This window comes from Hippopotamus amphibius, chromosome 6 (assembly GCF_030028045.1).
Source record: "Hippopotamus amphibius kiboko isolate mHipAmp2 chromosome 6, mHipAmp2.hap2, whole genome shotgun sequence".
NCBI lineage: Eukaryota > Metazoa > Chordata > Mammalia > Artiodactyla > Hippopotamidae > Hippopotamus > Hippopotamus amphibius.
Window position 1 is genome coordinate 42,527,366 of NC_080191.1, and position 20,634 is coordinate 42,547,999.

At 42.6% G+C, this 20,634-nt stretch overlaps 1 protein-coding gene across 6 annotated transcripts in view; it reads right to left on the minus strand.

Annotated features, from left to right (window-relative positions):
- Window positions 1-18,412, minus strand: part of MAP7 (microtubule associated protein 7) — a 164,397-nt gene extending 145,985 nt beyond the window's left edge. For 5 of the 6 annotated variants that reach the window (XM_057738559.1, XM_057738558.1, XM_057738560.1 and 2 more), the window contains exon 1: window positions 18,256-18,412. In XM_057738559.1, the coding sequence (XP_057594542.1) occupies window positions 18,256-18,322 (67 nt within the window). In that variant the 5' untranslated portion in view covers window positions 18,323-18,412. Of the gene's footprint in view, window positions 1-17,838; window positions 17,860-18,255 lie in introns of those variants that run through there. The other variant, XM_057738562.1, reaches the window with a different exon arrangement.
- Window positions 18,413-20,634: the final 2,222 nt, after the last annotated feature.

The following is a 20,634-nucleotide window of genomic DNA, read 5'->3' on the forward strand; positions in this document are numbered from 1 at the left end:
CAGAGGTCGCCACCATCTCATAACCCATAAGGCAGTGTGGCTTCAAGTACGGGAATATAATAGCCCATCATCTGGGAACATGTTCGGTTTTACGTCTGACACTGTGCTAGGTGCATTAGATATCTTTGTTAGCTACAATAGCCCTGAGAGAGAGGAATTATCACCTGGCAGATCAGGAGACTGAGGCTCAGAGAGGTTCAAGTTACACATCTAGTTAAATCACTGAGTCAGTATGAAACCCAGGACCATCTGCTCTAAAGCCAAGATGCTTTCATCCTGCAGCCCCGTCAATCCTGACTCCACCACTAATTCGCTGTATCTCAGTCACAGCTATGACCAATCCCAGGGAAACAAATAGCTTAAGATCAAATACTCATAATAAAGGATTTTTTTCCTGCCCATGAAGTACACATTTTTTACCTCATTTAAGACATTTGAATACATTTGAGGTTAGTTTCCTAAATGCTCAAACCCAGCCTTTAACAGACACAGGGGTTAAGCTATGTAATTCCAGGACTGCTGTAGGCGCAGAGCTTGGGGCTATGGTCTTCTCCTTTTTACACCCAGACCCAAAATAAAAGCAAATGTGTTAAGAGGGATAGTGAGACTTTCAACTAATATCCCCAGAAGTAAAAGGAATACTACTCTGAATTGCTTTACTGTTCCTCAGCACTAAGCGTTTTCAATTCAATGTGGCACGACTGTCCTCCAATGTCACCTGCAGATACAAAATCTTAATTCAGTTTCCATGAGAACTGGGGCATATAGACTTTCAAGAGTCAATCAGGTTTTGCAACTGTTTTGTTTAAATTGTTAAAATAGTAAGTGATGTAGTAACTGCGTACAAACAAGAGCATTGAGATACTGTCTGGTGCAAAAGGGTAGGTTTTACCACTAGCCTGGCTTTGTACAGAGAAAAAATGTTTGCAGAATGATCACAAAATGTACTCACAATCATAAGTGGAAAAATGGTACCACTCATCACTGCTATGAACCAGACAGGCCAACAGGCCCTTGAGCAACTGCTGTTCCCACCCCACCCCCACCCCCTTAGTACACACTGAATTTATGTCTGTTTGTCCTTCTACCCTGCCTGCCTGGCACCAACCCATGAACATGAAACAGAGTTAAACTTGCTGATCTGCAGGGAAGTCAGCTCATGACTTGGGCCTCACTGTCACAACGTTATATAAAAGACCAAACACATGCAGGCACACGCATCCATACACCTTCAGGCTTCTGTTCACATTTATGCTTCCTAAGCTTTTATTCTGTGACCATAAAATTGGAAAATAGCGTAGCTCCTAAGCGAATCTAAGAATATCCTCTTGCAAAGAGAAATCTGCTTAACCAGTGAGAATGCACACCTAGATTTTCCTTTCTAAAAGCCTAGTGAGCTTTACAAAAACATTACTGAAATGGGAAAGAGGCTGATTTGTACTAACCAAGGACTGCACTTGAAAACAAAAATTATTACTGCTGGATTGAATGGCCAGTCACTGGTAAATTACAGTTTTATATCCATATAGGTTAGTTACTTTTCTGGGGGGCCCAGAAGTTCCAGAATGCTTTCCCACACTTCTATACCAGAGGAGAGGATTCATTCTTCAACACTACTGGACTATAGTCATCCTTTAAATACTTTATGCATCTCCCCAAAAGAGGCTGCAATTTACTTCTAGCAGTTTTACAAATCCACGTTAATGTAGTTTTTTAAAAAAATCCTCACGTGGTTTGGACATGATAAAGCCAAGACAGGTGGACGCAAAATCAAACAATCCCTAGCGAACAAAGGGTCCCAGCTGGTTCTTTGCCATCCCTGTTCTTGAAGTTAAAGGGCTCCCTTACAGGTTGCTAGAATGATGCCACTTCCTGATGCTTCTGTGGCAATGAAGGCACCACGTCCTGCCCTCTTGCAGCACTGTGCAGAGCTCCCAACAGGCTGCTTGACAAAGAAATACTGCACAAAGGAGGACTGACGCTTTGAAAGGAAAATAAAGTAGATTTGCTTTGATCTTCCTTGCCACCTTTTGTTAACAGGCTTGTAAGAAAAACAGTAAATACTACGCTAGTAGTGATGTGCCATCAACCAGGAAGGACCAGGTCCCTGCCGTGCCTTTTATAACATTTCTATAAATCTTTGCTGCAGGAGCACCTCGGGTGCTAGCAGAGTCCACTTTCCCATGTCTGCCCTGCCATAAGCAAATTTAGATCCCTGACGGTTTATTTATCTGAATGTAAGGTGTGGACACTAAGTCTTCCTTAAAACCCTTTCCTAAACACTATGCATCATTAGCTAAGTTGCAAATATTGTAAAAACGCCACATTAAACTTTAACCCAGTAACATATGCTAGAATGCCGTTAGGCCCTCCTGTTGATTATTCTCAATGATAATACTTTATTAATGTACATTACATGGACTTGAGAATTCCTTGACACAAATTAAAATGTACACAGAAGGTCCTTTCCTCTAATAGCGACATCCTTATTAGGTGAGACATGCAATTTTACAGATTCAAAATGAGGCACAGAAATCAATCACTGGATTCAACGGAAGAATCAGACGCCCAGGGCAGTGTTTCTGAAAGGTACCTAAATCCAACACCGGTCTGTGAGCAAGTTACATGTTTAATTTTTGAGCCGTACAATCAGAAAGACAGGAAAACTAAGAAACGGGCTGTCTTGCTTTTGGAGTGGTTAAATGTCAAGGATGCGAGATCAGGTGCTTTGGTGGATGACGTTGGAGGGCAAGGCAGCAGCCAGGTCAAGTAATTGTCCTCCCACCAAACAAAGACAAGGGGAGTCATTGAGGGGTGTTGATGACTAAACATGTGATCCAGACAGGCCAGTCTGGCAGCTGGTGTTGAATGGCTTGGAAGGGAGGAGGAGTGAGGCTTGAGAAAGAAAAGCTTGCCACATAATAACTTTGTCCAGGTGGAGAAAAGGGGTCTCAAGCGGTGGCTGGGGGGACAGAGGGCAAAAGACAGGAGTAGGAGTATGAGAATCACTCACTGACTCATGGTTTTGTTTGTTTTTGTTTTGTTTTTAAACAGGCATCCCCCAGCATATGGAAGACTTACTTCAGGGGAATGAGCATGGATACCAAGTGCCTGCAATAGTTCAAATAAAAGCTAAGAAGTAGGCGATGGGAAGCACAGGAGGTTACTGTTTTTATGAAAGATTCAGATGAGAATGAGCGCTTTATATCTGCAGATAAAACAAAGCTGAGAGATGGCCAGAATCAGGAGCAAAATTATCTCGATAGATTGAAATAATGGACTATAGCTAAAAAGATTAATTTAGTCGTGATAAATATGAACACCTCTTACTACACTGAAAAGGAACAACTGCATGGGTATGAAATGAAGACCTACCCAAGCTTCAGCAGATACAAGGAAGGAGGGCCCTCGGACAGTAAGCTCACTACACTGCAGTGTGATGAGGCAGTAAAAATCCTAACAGCATCATGGGTGGTATCAGCAAACGGTCAGCATGCTGAGTCAGGGGAACAAGACTTCTTTATTTTCTGGTCCTCAGATCACATGGTCTGATAAATTTCAAATGGAACAATCCATTAGAACATATTCAGAAGAGAACAACCTAGGAATTATCATAAACATTCTAGGCCATCATAACACGGGAGGATCATTTGAAAGACAGTACATTTTCTCTAGAGAAAATAAGACTCTGGAGGAATAAAATAAATAAGCTAAAGGTTAACTTTTAGTGTAGTTTGAGAAGACAGACTGAGGTCCGGTAATTGGAAGTTACCAGAATGTCATGCCTTCCATCACGGAGGATAGCTATGTACAGTGATCTGGGTGATGTGTTAGATTAACACATTGTGTATACACTGGATTTTTAGATTCTAGAGTCTCTTCTGATCCCGTGATTCCGTGACCTGGTGAAAATGCAAACTTATATCTCCAGGGGAAAACAGTCAGGCAGAAAGAAAAAGCCTGAGAGATTCAGATAGCCCTCTTCTTTGCAGTCACTGTTATCTCCATACTTAAACTTCACAGGGTTTCACTTTGTAGGCAGCTCTGCAGTTGTACTGTTTTACTCATTGGACTGATGCCTCCCAGTGGTTTTAGACTTAAAGCTAAATGATGAAAACAATGGAAGCCTCACTCGGTGGGTGTTTTGGTGGGTGTTTTGGATAGGAGAGGACCGCTTTACGAATTCTGCACCTGCACCCTGCAGGCCTCCCACCTCTTATCCACTCAGGACTTAATGAAAACCTGCTGTGTGAAAAACTCTGGGGAAGGGAGGATGAAGGTGAATAACATATACAGGTTTTCCCTTACCGGCACCATTTACTGTGGATGGCTCACCACGGCTATGTGACTTGAGAGATGAGATCTAAAGGTTTGTGGATGAAAAGCAATAAGTATAGACCAATTCAGTTTATTACTTTATGGACATTTTAAGGAGAATGACAGTCCTACGTCTTTAAGCCAGTAAAGAACTGGACAGGTCAAGAACAGTGTGTTTCAGACTGTACTGAGACTTCCCCCCAATGCCTTATCCTTTGCTGCTCATCCCAAGTCTCTTGCTCAAAACTAAAATGGACATCAATTAAGGTTTCTTTTTCAATTTAGGAAGGTTTACTATCCTCCTTTTACCTTCAGATTACAATTTTATCTTTTAGAAAGTAATTTAAGTGTTTTGCATAATTCTGGGCAAACCCCTGATTTTCTTTCTGAGTGCCATTATATCAGTCAGGGTTCTGCAGAGAACAGAACCAGTAGTACTTTGGGTTCTGTGTCTCTGGAGAAAAATATAATATATAAAATGTATATAGAGAGATTTATTTTAAGGAAAAACAGCTGCTGTGATTGGGGAGGCTGGCAAGTCCAAAACTGTAGGGAAGGTCAGCAGGCTGAAAGTCAGGCATGATTTCTATGTTACAGCCTTGAGGCAAAATTCCTCCTTCTCTAGGAAACCTCACTTTTTGCTCTGAAGGCCTTCAATGATTGGATCAGACCCTCCAAATTATCAGAGATAATCTCTTTTAAAGTCAACTGTCTGTAAATTTTAATCATATCTGCAAAATACCTACACAGCAATATCTAGTCTAGTGTTTGACCAAATAGCTGGGCACTGCAGCCTAGCCAGGTTGACACATATAATTAACCATCTCGCTCAGTGACCCCAGAAAGATCAAGACACTAGTCCCACACTGAGATCAACACGCTGCAAGTGAAAGCATGCCAGTCACAGGTCTGTGTGTCAATGACCATAACCTTCATTGAACAGGCTGGACACTACTCAAATCACTTCCCAATACTGCAATGCTCTGTTAAAAATATTCATAAACTGGGGATAGGAACTCTCAGAGCAGACCTAGTAAATCCCCCTGTATTTTCACGAATGATCTCTCACTGAGAAGCCAATACAAGGTTGGCTTCAAAGCATCAAATAAATCCTTTCTATCATTATAAGAACTAAGCAGTCTGGTTGTCTCAACATTAAATGGTTTAGAAAGTACAGATAAGAAGGTTAAAAGAAATCCCTCCCACTGTTTCAATGAGAAGAAACTACAGTATGTAGATATATGGATGGGGTGGTGGTGAAAACAAACGTTTTTCATAAGATAAAGTGTGTATGAAAGTTTGAGGTGCTAAACTTTATACAGTTATTGATTTGTTAACTAGAGCCACCTCTGACCAAAGAAGAATTATACAATTCTTCAGCATAGTTCTGAACTCAAGGAGGAAGGAAGTGACTAATCGAAATGCTAAATTATATAATCACAGCGGGAAGGTTTCAGGTTTGGTCATTTTCATTCAGTGAAGGCCCACAATGAGAAGGATTAGCACATCCATTGTAACTGTCAGCAACCAACTGGAACACCGAAAACCTTAATCTAAATTATACAGGTAAGAGACAAGTATACTCGGGGTTAAATAGCAAGCCCAGAAGCTTTTAAAATCTGCAACTGCTAAGCAAATGATGTCCCTAATGCATCAGTAATCGCTTTTAAAAAAAAGATATGAAGCATTAATTTCCACAGAGATACTACTAACAACTCAGTTTGTTTTTTGATAAATACAGCTTCTTTTAATCTTGCCAGACATAAGGCCATCAAGATTTTAGGGGGCTCTTACACACAAATAACATCTCAGAAGGATGAACATGTTGATAAGGACACTTAGGGCACCCCAACCCTCATTTCTAATACCTTTTACCTTTCACATTCGTTTTCTAAGCCCTTGCTTTAAAACCCACCTAATCATGTAAACATCAGACAGGCAACTGAGGAAGGATTATAATCCCAAAGGAGACTTTGCAAACTTCCTAAGACACCACAAACAGACCATTTTGCCCTTTTTGTAAGGCAAAACGGCTACACTTCCATTGTTAAAGGGACTAAAACCTTTGATGTGTTTAAAAAAACAAAAAAGGTTGTTCCAGACACATGCAATACTGCAGTAAAGGAATCAAAGTCTTAATAAAAATCTCTTCTCCCTCTCAAATTTTTTTGCTGGAGATAGTACTACGTGGTTTCCACACAGGCATAGAGGAACAGACTTGCCCTGAAACCCCTAAAACAAGAAGCAACCATGTCACCTTAGAGCCCAGAGCCAGGATGCATCCAGCTCACTGGAAAAAGACCTTGTTCTTGCTTTCTGTTTACAAACAAAAAGAGGGCGGTTTACACAGTCAAAGCTGTTTGTTTTAAAAATAAATGCAACATTGCAAATTGTTCCGTGAACATGTTTCCAGATAGATACATCAGTAATAGAAAACGATGTGCTCTGTACAGCAAAAAGTCATTGCACACTTCACAGCTAGTGTGGAATGTGACTTCACAGGTGTCTAAAGCCATATACTGAGTTCTATTTCTGAACCAGTAGCCAGATTTAGAATTGCCTTTTTCTCCTTCCTTCTGACATTCTGTGCTCCTCCTCTTCCAAAACCTTCTTGAATGAATCCCTGACAGCCTTCACAATGACACTGTGGTTCTAATCATGTATGTGGTTTAGATTCGTATCGTGCAAGTTGGTGGATGAATGGGACCATTTTTTCCCCTCCATGCTCAGCGAGTGCAGGCAAATGTTGAACCTGATCAGTTTGTAAAAAAAAAAATGGGATGACATTCTCAATGCTGACTACTTCAGTTACAGCTGGACTACCAAGAATTCAATCAGAAATGCCAAACTAGGGGCTTCCTAGGTGGCGCAGTGGTTGAGAATCTGCCTGCCAATGCAGGGGACACGGGTTCCATCCCTGCTCCAGGAAGATCGCACATGCCGCGGAGCAACGAAGCCCGTGCGCCACAACTATTGAGCCTGCGCTTTAGAGCCCATGAGCCACAACTACTGAGCCCATGTGCTGCAACTACTGAAGCCCACATGCCTAGAGCCCGTGCTCCGCAACAAGAGAAGCCACAGCAATGAGGAGCCCACGCACCACAACGAAGAGTAGCCCCTACTCACCGCAACTAAAAAGAAAGCCCGTGCACAGCAAAAAAGACCCAACACAACCAATAAAGTAAATAAATAAATAGAATGGCTTGTAAGCCAAGCTATTAAAAAAAAAAAAGAAAGAAATGCCAAACTAGTGTTCTTTCCTGTGAGGTTTCATTGGATTATAAGATTATGGGGTTTTTCTATGCAAAGGCATTTGCTCTCTCATAGGTCTCCTGGACTAAAAATAGCTCCAGCTCCCTTTTCTCAACTTATTTTAACACTTTCCTTCTACTGTAGAGCTATTTCTTCTACTTGTATTTTACTTCCTGATGCTCTGGCTGGGACTTACGCAGTCACTGCACAAAGCATGTGGATGCATCTTTTTATATACACGAGGGCTTCCTCTGTTTTCCTCGTAGAGAAACATTCAATGAAGTGAAAAGTGACTTGTTAAGGAAATAACAGACCTGGCAAGTCCATCTTTGTGGTTTAAAAAGAATGGAAGTCCATCTTTCATTTAAGGTGAAATTCTGTAGCAATCATACTTTAAGAACTTAAAATTCAAAATTATAATACAGTAATAAAAAACACTTGTGAATACCATAAAAATGAAACAAAATAAGCCAAGAAGGGTTGGCATGGCTGTCCCACTCAATTACAACACAATCCATGAATCTCACAGGCCAGTGTGTAGCAATCTTCTACTGGAAGGTTTTGTGCAACATTTTGACAGGTCAAAAGCACAGATGTGCTTTGATGACACTTCCCATACCTGAGCCAAGCCAATGGCCCTGTGATTACAGCTGCAGTCAGGCCTGAATCAACATTACATTTGGATTCTCTTATTATGGAGACTTCACAATTACAAGTAAAAAATTGCTTAAGGGAGAAATTTAGCATGCCAGGGTACAGCCAGTTTCACAGTGATGCAGTACCAATCCTTAATGATCATGACCATAATAATTATGACACTTCACGCTTATGCTGTGTCAGACACTCATCTACGTACTCCGCATGTATTAACTCATTTAATCCTCACCCTATGAGGCTGGTACTGCTAACTCTTAAAAAAGGAAGAAACTGAGCAAGAGGAATGGTCAAATGACTTGCCCAGTATCCCTCAGGTTGGGGGGGCGGGGGACGGCTGTAGAGCTGAATTGCAACCCAGGCAGCCAGACCCGAGTCCTAGCACAAAATATTGAATAACAGTTTAGTATTACCCCTAAATAACTGGGGAGTCAGTCTTGAGAGCAAGACAATATGGCTTCACACGTGCTCAGTTTCAGTACAATCTTGAGAGAAAAAAACAATATCCAAGATATTCTCTTCTTCAGGGATCAATTCCATTCCATCGCCCCTACTGCCCTTCCCGTTTTGGTCCTGGATTTTATAGCTATGCAGATGCCAGCTGCAAGGAGGAAAAAAGAGGAAACCAGTTTTGCCAAAGGTAAGCCCTCCCTGAAAGGGCTTCAAATCACAATGGATGGCACCACAAAGCTTCACAAGCACACACAAATGCAACCCAGAAGTGCGTCTAGAAGTTCTGTCACACAGAGCCAGAGATATTCATGTGAGGGGATGTTCAAAGCCATAAATATGAATAACATCGTTGAGAAAAGAATACAAAGTGAAAAGAGCAGAGGTTACCAGACTTAGCCTTCAGTAGAGTAACAGCTAACGAAGAGAAAGGACAGGTGAAGGAAGGAAAGATTAGCCCAGAGCATATTAGCGTCAGGTCAGGCATAAGACCGAAGCGGAGAGCATCAAGGCGAAGGTCATCCTTGTGCCAGGTATTTATAGACAGAAGAAACAAGGGCTGGTCTCCAGAGCCAGGAAACTTGTGATTAGAGTTCATAGGTCACCATGAAAATCTCTGGGAAAAGTATATAATCTTCTACAGAAAGAACCCTTCAATTATCTACCCGACACCGACCTCTCCTTGTTTTGAGGAAGAGGAAGGCAGTGTGGCAACCTAGCAAAGTAGGTAAAAATAAATAAAGCTAATGTCTATCTGAACAAATTCAGACATAAAAGTGCATAAATACGTCCCAGAATATACGTGTACAAATCCTTGGCTATTCAAGTGGACTCATATACCCACATTCGCTTCTCTCTTTCCTACACAAAATTTACTGGGGTGAAATGAGATAAAGTGAGTAAACGCACTAGACTGAGGGCAGTAGCTGTTACCATTTTCCAGGTGGTTTTCATAAGATACCCCTGATACCTCCAAATTAAACCTAAGGTCAAATGGAACAGCACTAGATAGAAAATGGATCTAAAGTAGTTTTCAACCTTGACTGCACATTGGAACCACCTGGGGAATTTTAAAAAAAATACTGCCACCTGGCTTTCACCCCTAGAGATACTCAGATAACGGCCTAGGGTGCATTGTGGGCATCGAGGTATTTAAAAGGTCCCCAGATGATTTTCACTCATTGCCAAGATTGAGAACCAGTGATCTGAACCAATGATGCTCTAGTACATGACCTCAATAATCGGTTCAACAACATAACCGTATGCCCAAGGAGTAAGCTATATTTAAATGAACCCACCAGGACTGTGGATTGTACTAATTTAGAGCATATACCATGAATAGAAACCAATCCAGCAGGAATGCAGGAAGCAGGGAACCAGGCCCTGGTTGGCGTGTCTGCCACGCTGAAGAGTCAGGTCAGGAGCTTCTGGGAAACAAGGCCTGGATTAAAATCTTGAAAAGCAGCCCGGTGTTTTACTGTAGCCAATTATGCACGTTACTGCCACCCAAACAAGCCTAGTGTTGGGTTGTGGGAACTCGAAAAGAAGCAGGGGCGGGGAGAAGGTTCTTTCTACAATTCCACCTTGGAAGTTAAACTTTTCCTAGAATATAGCCCGTTTTCTACTTTCAACGATGCCAGGAATACAAGTTTTATATGTGGAAGGTTATGTCATAATAAATAGTAATGCTTCTGTTTACCAGAAAGCCAACTACAAAAAGGAGGCTTTCATAGTATGAAAAAAGGCACAAATTTTACTATATCCCAAATCTCAGTACTCTAAAAACTTAAATATACACAGTTTTATTAACAATGCTTGCAAAACCCATATACCAAATGCATTTCACTCAGCTCCCTTTCTGCTTAGTTTTGCACCCCTACAGTCATCTGCATTATCAGGTCAGATGTGTCATTTGTCGGCATTTTCTCACAATTCTTTTTCACAACTGCTTCTGTAGGAGCTTTCAAGGATGAGGAACTGTTGGGCGCCGTGAATTCTTGCTGTCAAAAATATATTGCTCTTCAAATCAAAATTCAAAGTGGTACCTATTAAAAGAAAATCTCAACTGGCTATTTCTCAAATAAAGATGCTAAGGAGAATAGTAAACAAATAGAGAAAAACCATCTGATGCCATTTAAATTTGTAAACTATAAGTACGAGAATTTTTAAGAGTTTATGAAGAGAGGACTTCCCTGGCAGTCCAGTGGTTAAGACTCAGCTTCCAATGCAGGGAAAGAGGGTTTGATTCCCGGCCAGGGAACTAAGATCCCACATGCTGCTTGATGCGGCCAAAAAGAAATAAATAAAATGTGATATGATTTAAATTTAAAAAGTTAATGAAGAGGAAGAAAGCACTGACCCAAAGAGCTAGACAAACTTTAAAACTGGATTTTCTATGCATAAAGATGTGATTATCTATCTATATACATTATATACACATATCAACACACACACACACTGGAATACTACTCAGCCATAAAAAAGAACAAAACGCCATTTGTAGCAACATGGATGCAACTAGAGATTATCATACTAAGTGAAGCATGTCAGAAAGAGGACAAACACCATATGATATTACTTATATGCGAAATTTACAATACACCACAAATGAACCTCTCTATGAAACAGAAACAGACTCACAGACATAGAGAACAAACTTTTGGTTGCCAGGGGGTGGGGTGGGGGAGGGATGGACTGGGGGTTTGGGGTTAGTAGATGTAAACTATTACATACAGAATGGATAAACAAGGTCCTACTATATAGCACAAGGAACTATATTCAACACCCTGGGATAAACTATAATGAAAAAAGAACATAAAAAACAATATGTATGTACAACTGAGTCACTGTGCTATACAGCAGAAATTAAACATTGTAAATCAACTATACTTCAATTCAATTTTTTAAAAACTGGATTTTCTAGAAAAGAGTAAGCCTGAACACCATACACATTTAACATATAGAACCTTAGACCCTGTTCAGTGACTAAATGTCCAAAGACATTAAAGACTTTTTACAAAACTCTGCCAGTACACTTCAATAACTGACAACTAATGCTAAGTATTGAGTTTGACAATATAAATTCTGCCAACAAAGAATAATCAAGACCAAAAAACAAGTTATAGTACCAATATTTCAAGCTTTCCAACTGCAAAAAAAAAAAAAAAAAAAAAAAGTTATTTCCAAATTCTGTAAAGCCATATGTTAAGGGAGAGAAGAGAACTTGGACTGGCATGGGATGTGCTGTATGACAGCAGTTCTATTCATAATCAACTTCAGAATGCAGGCTCCACAAGAAATAAATACTATGGAGAAAAAAAGAATAAAGAAGCCAATGAGGGACTTCCCTGGTGGCACAGTGGTTAAGAATCTACCTGCCAATGCAGGGAACACAGGTTCAAGTCCTGGTCCGAGAAGATCCCTCATGCCGCGGAACAACTAAGCCCGTGCGCCACAACTACTGAAGCTCGCATGCCTAGAGCCCGTGCTCTGCAACAAGAGAAGCCACAGCAATGAGAAGCTCACACACCACAACAAAGAGTAGCCCTGCTCGCCAAAACCAGAGAAAGCCTGCTCACAGCAATGAAGATCCAATGCAGCCAAAATAAATAATTTTTTAAAAAGCCAATAATATTAGAGCCAAATAAAAACTCCACATTACACCCAGGCCATGGGAGCAACTTTACCTCCACAGGTTTTCCTAGTTCAAGTGAGCATCATTTAGCACCCGGAAGGGCACTACTTTACTTTGAGGTGACTACAATGTTTAACTCAAAGAACTTGGTGAAATGGCTAAAAAATAAAATTAAACATAACAACATCAAATGTGGGCAAGGACACAGAGCAAGTAAGACCCACATACATTGCTTGTAGCGATGCAAGACTGCACAGCCACTCTAGAGAACAGTTCATCAGTTTGTTATAAACATACACTTACATATGAGCCAGCAATTCCACTCCCAGTATTCTTAGATAAATAAGAAAAACCTGTACATAAGTGTTCACAGCAGCATTATTTATATCACCAAAGCCCGGAAATAACCCAATATTTCTCAATGGGTGGATGGATTAATCTGTGGGACTTCCTTACAACTGGCAAATTACCATCGATATAAATACTGATACACACAGCACATTTGAATCTCAAATGCACTATGCTAAGTGAAAAAAATTCAGACACTAAAGTCTATGTGTATGATTCCACTTTTATGGCATTCTGGAAGAGGCAAAACTAGGAAGGCAAGCAGATCAGGGGTTGCCAGGTGTTAAGGATAGGAGAGCCTGATCACAGAGGGGCGGCATGAGGGAATTCTCCAGGGTTAGAGAACGCTTCCAGGTCAAGATCACAGTGGTGGTTACATATGACTATACATTTGACAAAGCAATGAATTGTACACCTCCCAAAGTGGTAAACTGTATGCAAATTAAAAAGTAAGCTTTCACTAGAAAAATTTGAAGGACTTGACATTTTTTTTCCTTTCACCAGTGAACTTTATGGAGGGTCTTTTAAATTGGCTATCTTTACTTTGCAACTGCTAGTCTCTGAATCACATAATCTGCTACATCCCCTGAAATGCCTCTTCTGAGGGTCGGTGACTAGCTGGGGAACTATGACAATGGCTTTGTCTCCCTCTTCAGTCTCTGAATCATGGACCTCCTTGGCCCTCTCCCTTGGCAGGTACGGCATTACTCATTTATGCTTTTCCCAACTTTCTGGCTTTTCCACCTTCTTTGCTGGCTCTTCCTCCTCCTGTGCTTGAAGTGTTCTCTCACCCCCTTTCCATTTTTCTTTCAAAATTCTCCTCACCCTCATGGCTTCAGTCACGTTCCCCTTATGGAATGAATCCCAGAATCCCGACCTCTACTTTCCTCCTTATTCCCATCCTTCCACGTGTCCATTAGACATTTCTACTCACACATCCCCCTTGTATCTCAAATTTCCATGTTTAAAGCAGAGATTTTTCTAGTTCTCCCACCAAAAGCACATCCTCATGACTATTTCCATGCCACCCTTAAACAAATGAGCCAAACTCAAATCTGGAGTATAATATTATACGTCAACTTTTTACCTGCATCCTTTGATACATGCCTCTGTAGAATCCTGAGTTAATCACTCTCTTCCCATTTTCACTGCCACGCCATAGTGCTGGCCTAACGCCTGCCCAGAAGACTTCTGCAGGAACGTCAAAGCTGGCCTGTACATCACTGAATGCGCCCTTCTTAAATCCGTCCTCTAGCCTACATTACTTCAAATTAAGGATCACATGGGTAGAATACCAATTATCTCACTGATCACCGGAGATGTGGCTGATCTGCCTGACTGTGCATATGTTCCTCATACACTCTCCCCTCCCCCCGCCCCACGATACCCTTCCCAAAGCAGCAAAAACCAATCAAGAGAATGACTCTCCTAGATGAAGGAACCATGCATTCCTAAAAGGCACAGCTGAGCTCTTCTGCTAGCCTTTGCAATCAAGCTTTCAAGGTCCATGGGTAAAGAATTACCTAATTTATCACACTTTATTCAAGATACGTTACCCTTAGGAATCATCAAGGCAGTTCCTCACTGTCCGCAGAATCATGTACTAACCTCTTAGCTTGATCATTCCACAATTTGGCCTCAATGTACCTTCACTCCTAATCCATCTTCTAGACTCTTTCACGCTGAGCCTCACACTACTCAACACGACCAAAATTTTGCCCTTTTCACATCTGCACCTTTGTTTTTCTCTCTTTCCTCCATTCAACTTTATACGTATGTCATTTACCCATTTAAAAAATTTAATTACTATGCCTAGTATGTCCTCCATGATGAAATTTCAGACCACAGCTATAAGTAATTCTTTCTTCATTGAAATCCTCATAACCTGCAATTATTTGTGGGTTTTGTTTTCCTTTTGAAATCCAAGGATCATGTCTTCATCAACCTTTCGGTCACCACAATGCTTTATAGAAGGTACATACTCCTTGGTTAGATTACGCTAAGCCTCAATATTTTCAATTCTTACAACAACGTAATGAGACCTGAGTTTTAAAAAAATAATAACCCCTTTCAAATGATTTTTTTTATGCCCCAGGAGACAAAGATGTTAGAATTTTTTTTAGAGAACATGCCAATGTAAATTAGTGTTTTACACACATGCCTAACTAATGATATCAAATAAATGCAGTCTCCTGAGCACAAATGCCTAGTCTAATAATAATAGTTCCCTCCTACTTAGCAAGATACAAAGGTAAGAGCCAGCTAAGATATAACAGGAAAAAAGTTACCTATTCATTTGAAAGAAGCATTACTAGCTTTAGGACCTGAATTTCAAAACGGATGAGTTGAATACCAAATTGCAGTCTGAACACCATCTAACAATTTTTATTTTCAGATATCTGTAGACCCTGAAATCTAAGACCTAAAATATCACTTTTTAATTTGGAAAAATGCAGTGAAGGGTCATGACCAAGATCACAAAAAAAGGCCCATGTTCTTCCATCGCACTGCCTGCTAAAGAGAGAAAAAGCCGAATTCCAGGTTCTAAGTCATTTCCCCCAAAGGGATATCAACAGAATTCACAGATTATAGGTATTAACTTATTCCCTGTACATTAAAGTGTGCTCTCATGAATTACTCAAAAGCAGCTTTAAATTTGGACTTAATTCAGTAGGCTTTTTTAAAGGAAGTTATTAAATTGAGAAATTAGCTCTGCACACTTTCACAGCTCTTGAACAGTAGCATAAAATTAAATATACAAAGCCTGGGCAGAGGCAATTTTGTGAATTTCAATCTGTTACTCAAAATAACCTGAAAAGGACTTGACATCCTCTAGTGGTGAAAATGAAAACTTGTCTCCAAGTCAATTGTTTTTCTCAGTCCTTGCCTACCTTTGGTTATTGAAACATGGGAAAAAACAGTTTGCTCTTAAGAAAAACAAAAAAATTCACTATAAAGAATGTGGCTTGACTACCTCTGAGTAGAAAATAAATGCATGCTGACAGAAATACAGTTTTTAAATGTTGAAATAAATAAGATTTTTATATGCTACCTTTCAATATTCTTAACAAATGTCTCATTTTATAGGTTGTATACTGCCAATCTTCAACCCACCTTTGATACACACACATATGTATATAATTATGAACACATTACAGCTGTTATTTTTATAATCACTAAGATTCTAATCTAAACTGCCCTAAAATTAGACCACAGTCTTTGCAGAGACAGAAAAACTAAGAGAGACATTTAAGGATGGGCTCTACCAGGTAATAACCAGTTCTAAAAAGGGAATAAAATGAATCCCTCAACAAACATCATTTGAGGCGGCAATTTTCATCTCTTGATGGTAATAAAAGACAGAAATCCCCACCCCATTCCCTCAAAACCCACCACAATATAATTCTGTAATTGTTAAAAAAAAAAAAAATGACTTGCAGCATTTGGATGTTGTAATGTGAAATAGGTCCATATGAATAAAGTACTACATTGAGGTGTGATATTCAGGTATAGGTCACATATTTTAAATAAATGGAAAACTTCATAAGTTGTTAAAATTCAAGTAATTCTCACTTGTACACTCAAAATATTGCTACCTAGATTTAAATATACATATATATATTTCACCTTCTTTCTTTGGCATCGGCTCACACAGGTACTCTGAGCACTAAAAACCTTAACAGTAATCCAGGGCTAGAAAAATGGGAAAAAGATGTGAACCAGAAATAAGTTTTAGTTAAATTATAAAGCACAATTATTCAAAAGACCATATATAAAGTTTGCCCCTTGCAAACTTAAGTTTCCAGGCCGAGATGTGGAAGAATTGTTTTCTATAAAGGAGATGACAGCTAATTAAATTGCCCTCTTCATAAAGAAAATGTTTCACTGACAGCCACATGGTTGATTTACATGTTAACTGTTAGAAGCATGACCAGTTCGTCAATATGCTTGGGCCCTGAAGAAGCTAGTTTGTAGTTCACTTACATCTGAACAACTTGTCATGTGCAGATTCCAGGAAGTGTTTGTTTATTTAGTTTTTTGAGCAAAAACTGCTGTGTATTAACTCACTGGAACAATTTTGTTTCAGAAGCAGTTTTTTTTTCCTTTGTGGAATTAGGCACCAAACCACTTATATTCTCAATAAGGATGCTGCCCTCCCTTGGGAAAGCCTAACCCCCAGCACCCCTGTTTATCAAGTTCCCTAAAGCAATTACAAAGGCACGTCCCAATTAGCCATCCCTTCCCTACCCCAAACCAAAATAAGGACCTGCCAATCTTCCCAACATATTAAGACAAAATAAACCACCCTACAGGAAGTAGCGTGACTTCAAAGTAAACAAGTTCAAGATTCCTTGTCTTAACCTCAGGTATTCTGGCCGGAGGGATTAAGTCATTAGACAGACTTTAGGTCCCCAAACTCCACCTAGCACAACAGATACATCATGTGCAAATACTCATAGCTTTTCTGGACCTTTCACATTAAAATAAGCATACCTTCTAAGTCAAAACCTCTTTTTTGAGGGTGGGGGGAGGCTTACATTTAGAGAACAATTGTTTCCAATTACGTGTGAGCAGAAAACACAATCGGGGAGCCTGCAACTTGAATGTCTTTTGAAAATAAGAAACTGCCTCACCGCCCCCAACCCAAGTGTAGGAAGGTACCAAAAACAGTTTCCTGGCCAAGAAGAGAGGGGTGGAAATGCAAGAAGAAAACTATCGCGAGGGGAGAAACCGGCTACACATAATAAGATGGGGGAGGGGAAGAGTTAACGCTCTTGGAGATGTGAGCTCCCGCTCCTGCCTATGGCGTGGGAGCTGGGGGAAGGGGGTTCCTCAACACAGCGTCCCGAAGAGCCGAGCCAGTGTTCCCACCTTGGGTTGGTGCACGGACTATAACCATGAACTCTGAGGACACTTTTCAGTCAGCGAATCTCTGAGCCCCCGCGAGCGCCCGCAGGCTCCCACCATCCTGCAACCCCTCGCCGCCTCCCGCCCCCCAGATCTCAGTTTTCGAAGAGCCCGTGGCAACTGCGGCCCCCAAGGCGGTGGCGAGGGGGGCGCTCACACGCGACCATCGCGCAGGAGCGCGGGGCTGCGCCACCCGCGTCGGGCTACCCCGGCCCCCGCGGCGCGGGTTAGGGCGGGAGGGTTTGCGCAGGAAAGGATAATCCTGCTCGTCGCACCTGGCCGAGGGCTTTCCGGCGGGTGGTTTGCTCGGGGGGATACGATTTCCCCATTCAACTGAGTCAGACCCAGCCCGGCAGGTGGGAGAGGAGCGGCCAGCGTCTCTCCATTTCCTCCTCGCGCCCGCGCTCCCTGGCGCGTTCCCACCTGCTGGCGGGGACGTCGCGCGGGAGCGCCGGCCCTGCGGCCGGACGCCGGCAACCTCGCGCGCCGGGGCCGAGCGGCCGACGCGCGGCGGCGGCGGTGGAGGGCGGGGGGCAAGCGCGCTCCGAGCCCGGGTGCGCGGCGCGCCGGGCCGGCCGGGCCGGGCCGCGGCCCCGCGGGGGAGGGGAACGCCGGACCCCCAGCGCAAGCCCCCCCCCACGCCCCCAGCGCCGCGCCCGCCGGACCCCCGCCAGCCCCCGCAGCTCAGTCACCTGCTTCGCTCTGCGCAGCGCCATCGCCGCCCGTGTGGCGGTCGCCGCCGGCTCCCAGGTCCGCCATGGTGCTCCGATGACGCGCCCGGAGAGCCGCTCCGCCCTCTTCCTCGGCTTGGCTCCCGCCGGCCCCCCGCCTCCCGGGCCCGCGGCCCAGCCAGGTGAGCGCCGTCAGGGAAGGGCGGAGGAAAGAGGGAGCGAGCGCTCGCGAGCCCGAGGCGGCCTGGGCCCGGCGCTCCGGCGCGCCCCCTCGTGGGCAGGTGCGGCGTGGCAGCGCTCCGACCGACGCGGCTGGGCGGAGCCAGGCACCTGGGCCACGAGCTTCGGGTCCCGGCGGTCCTCTCGCCGAGGTCTGGAGCTTGGTCGGCGACGCTTAGTAGCGCTAGGAACCGGGACGGTCTGAGGATCAGTCAGAGTGAGGCGAGAGCACCCGGACGCCATTTTCCTCTGAGCCCTGAAGCAGCCAGGTCAGTGCTGTTTCGCCAGGGCTGGGGTTCATGGTGACAGCCGCCAGAGTGCGATGCTACGTGGAAAGCCGAAGTACACGGTCTGGATTCCACGCTGCGGTCCGCTCTCTCTCTGCGTTTTAGGCCGCCGTTGTTGATGACTTGTCTTTTCACCACGCTTCCATATCTGATGAACCCCAGGGCACACAACTTTAATGAAACTAGTGCCCAGTGATGTAGCTTTTCTTATTCTTGATGTCCGATTAGCAACTACCTTGTGACTCCTGGCTCGCTCTGGAAGACCAGGAAAAAAAGCAGTAGGCAACAATTTCTTTCTTCTTTTTAAAGAAACATGATAAATTGCGGAGAAACCAATTTCTGCTGTAATAAGCAAATAAACGTTAAAGCAACAAAATGCCGAGAAAAAAAAAAGTAGCCTGTATAAATGGAAACATAAAGAAACAAAATCGAGCTGCGATCAGTCCTGCCTGGCTACACAGCGATGCAACTCCCACAGCCTCGGTTGGCTGAATGCAAGCTGCAAGCTCCCAATACTTTAAAACCCTCTTAAGGACTTCAGCAGAACCTAGTGGACGCCCAAGCGTGTCTGAGAAGTGTTGGATTTCTTGCTAGGGTGACAATTCTCACCATCCTTGCATGCACGTCCTGCCACTTTGAGCCCAGGGGTGGACTGATTTTATCTGGTTTACTGATTCACTGGCTGACTAGGTAGAGGTTTTGATTAAGGGGCACTTGTGCTGTGGTTTGTAGTTATGGATTTCCCCTTAGTGCCATTTCTGCAGTGGACTAGGCAAACTAATCATTTAGCAATGTGATTTTCCTAAATCACATTCAAATCACTCTTATCACAATTCTAACCAATACAAATAAAGCACCAGGTGGGTGGAGGTAGTTTTAGACCTCAGCTTGGGCCCAAGCAAAGATATATTTTACTACATTGTCATCAGAGTTTAAGAAACTTTCTTGTGAACATCAGAAAGACTCTCTTAGCTCACTTTTGAGAGTTGAATTCTCTGGAAGAACCTTGGGAAAAGGAGGTGTTTGTTTTCTGCTGTACTATTTACTTAAGTAAACCAGTGAGTTCTTCCTTTGATCCCCCGCTCCCCAAGTGAAGACTGATTGTTTTTATTTGGCTCTTTGGTTTTTGTTTTTTGTGTGTGCTTATCCCTTCTCCCATTCTTTTGATAACTTATGTTTCAGTTTGTCACAAGTTACACAAAAATAAATGCAATAAGAAACACACTGAAATTCTGCACTTAGGCCCTGTGCAGACTTCATTCAAAACCTCATGCAGTGTCTGTAACAGGGTGGACTGTTGCATGAATGCGGGAATGGATGACATCTGTTAAATGTCACACACCACCAAGTTGTGCTTCGTGTTGTACTTTACTTAGAACACAGAAGCCATCTGTCCTGAGCTCCCACATCCATCTCAGAATCTCTCCGAATCATCATGATTCCCTTTTCCAGGGGAGGAGCTGGACTTCCTGATGCCACCCACTCCCCTCCTGCCTCCTTTGAAACCTCAGCCCTCCCTTCTCCCAACTCCCCAAATGCCTCCATTCTAGAGGCTCTGCCCCAACAAATACATTTAGGACTCTTTGATTCAGAAAATTTCTTCCTTTGACTTCCCACCCTCCCAAATCTCATCATACATTTTGTTCACCAAAGGGAATAAAGATGTGAACTCCGGTGCCATCATCAGCTTATCTTTGTTTAACCAGCTGTGGTCTTTCTTACCCATATATAAAAACTTTCCAGGCCACAAAATCAAATTACCTGTTGTTATTTTTTAATCCATCATTCCCCTAGTCTTTCTGCAACACTCCACCCTGATGTCTTCCTCTTGGCTCACACACCAGCCTGGTTTTTCGTATTCCTCTGTGGCAAGTTCTTTTGTCTTTTTTGTGGA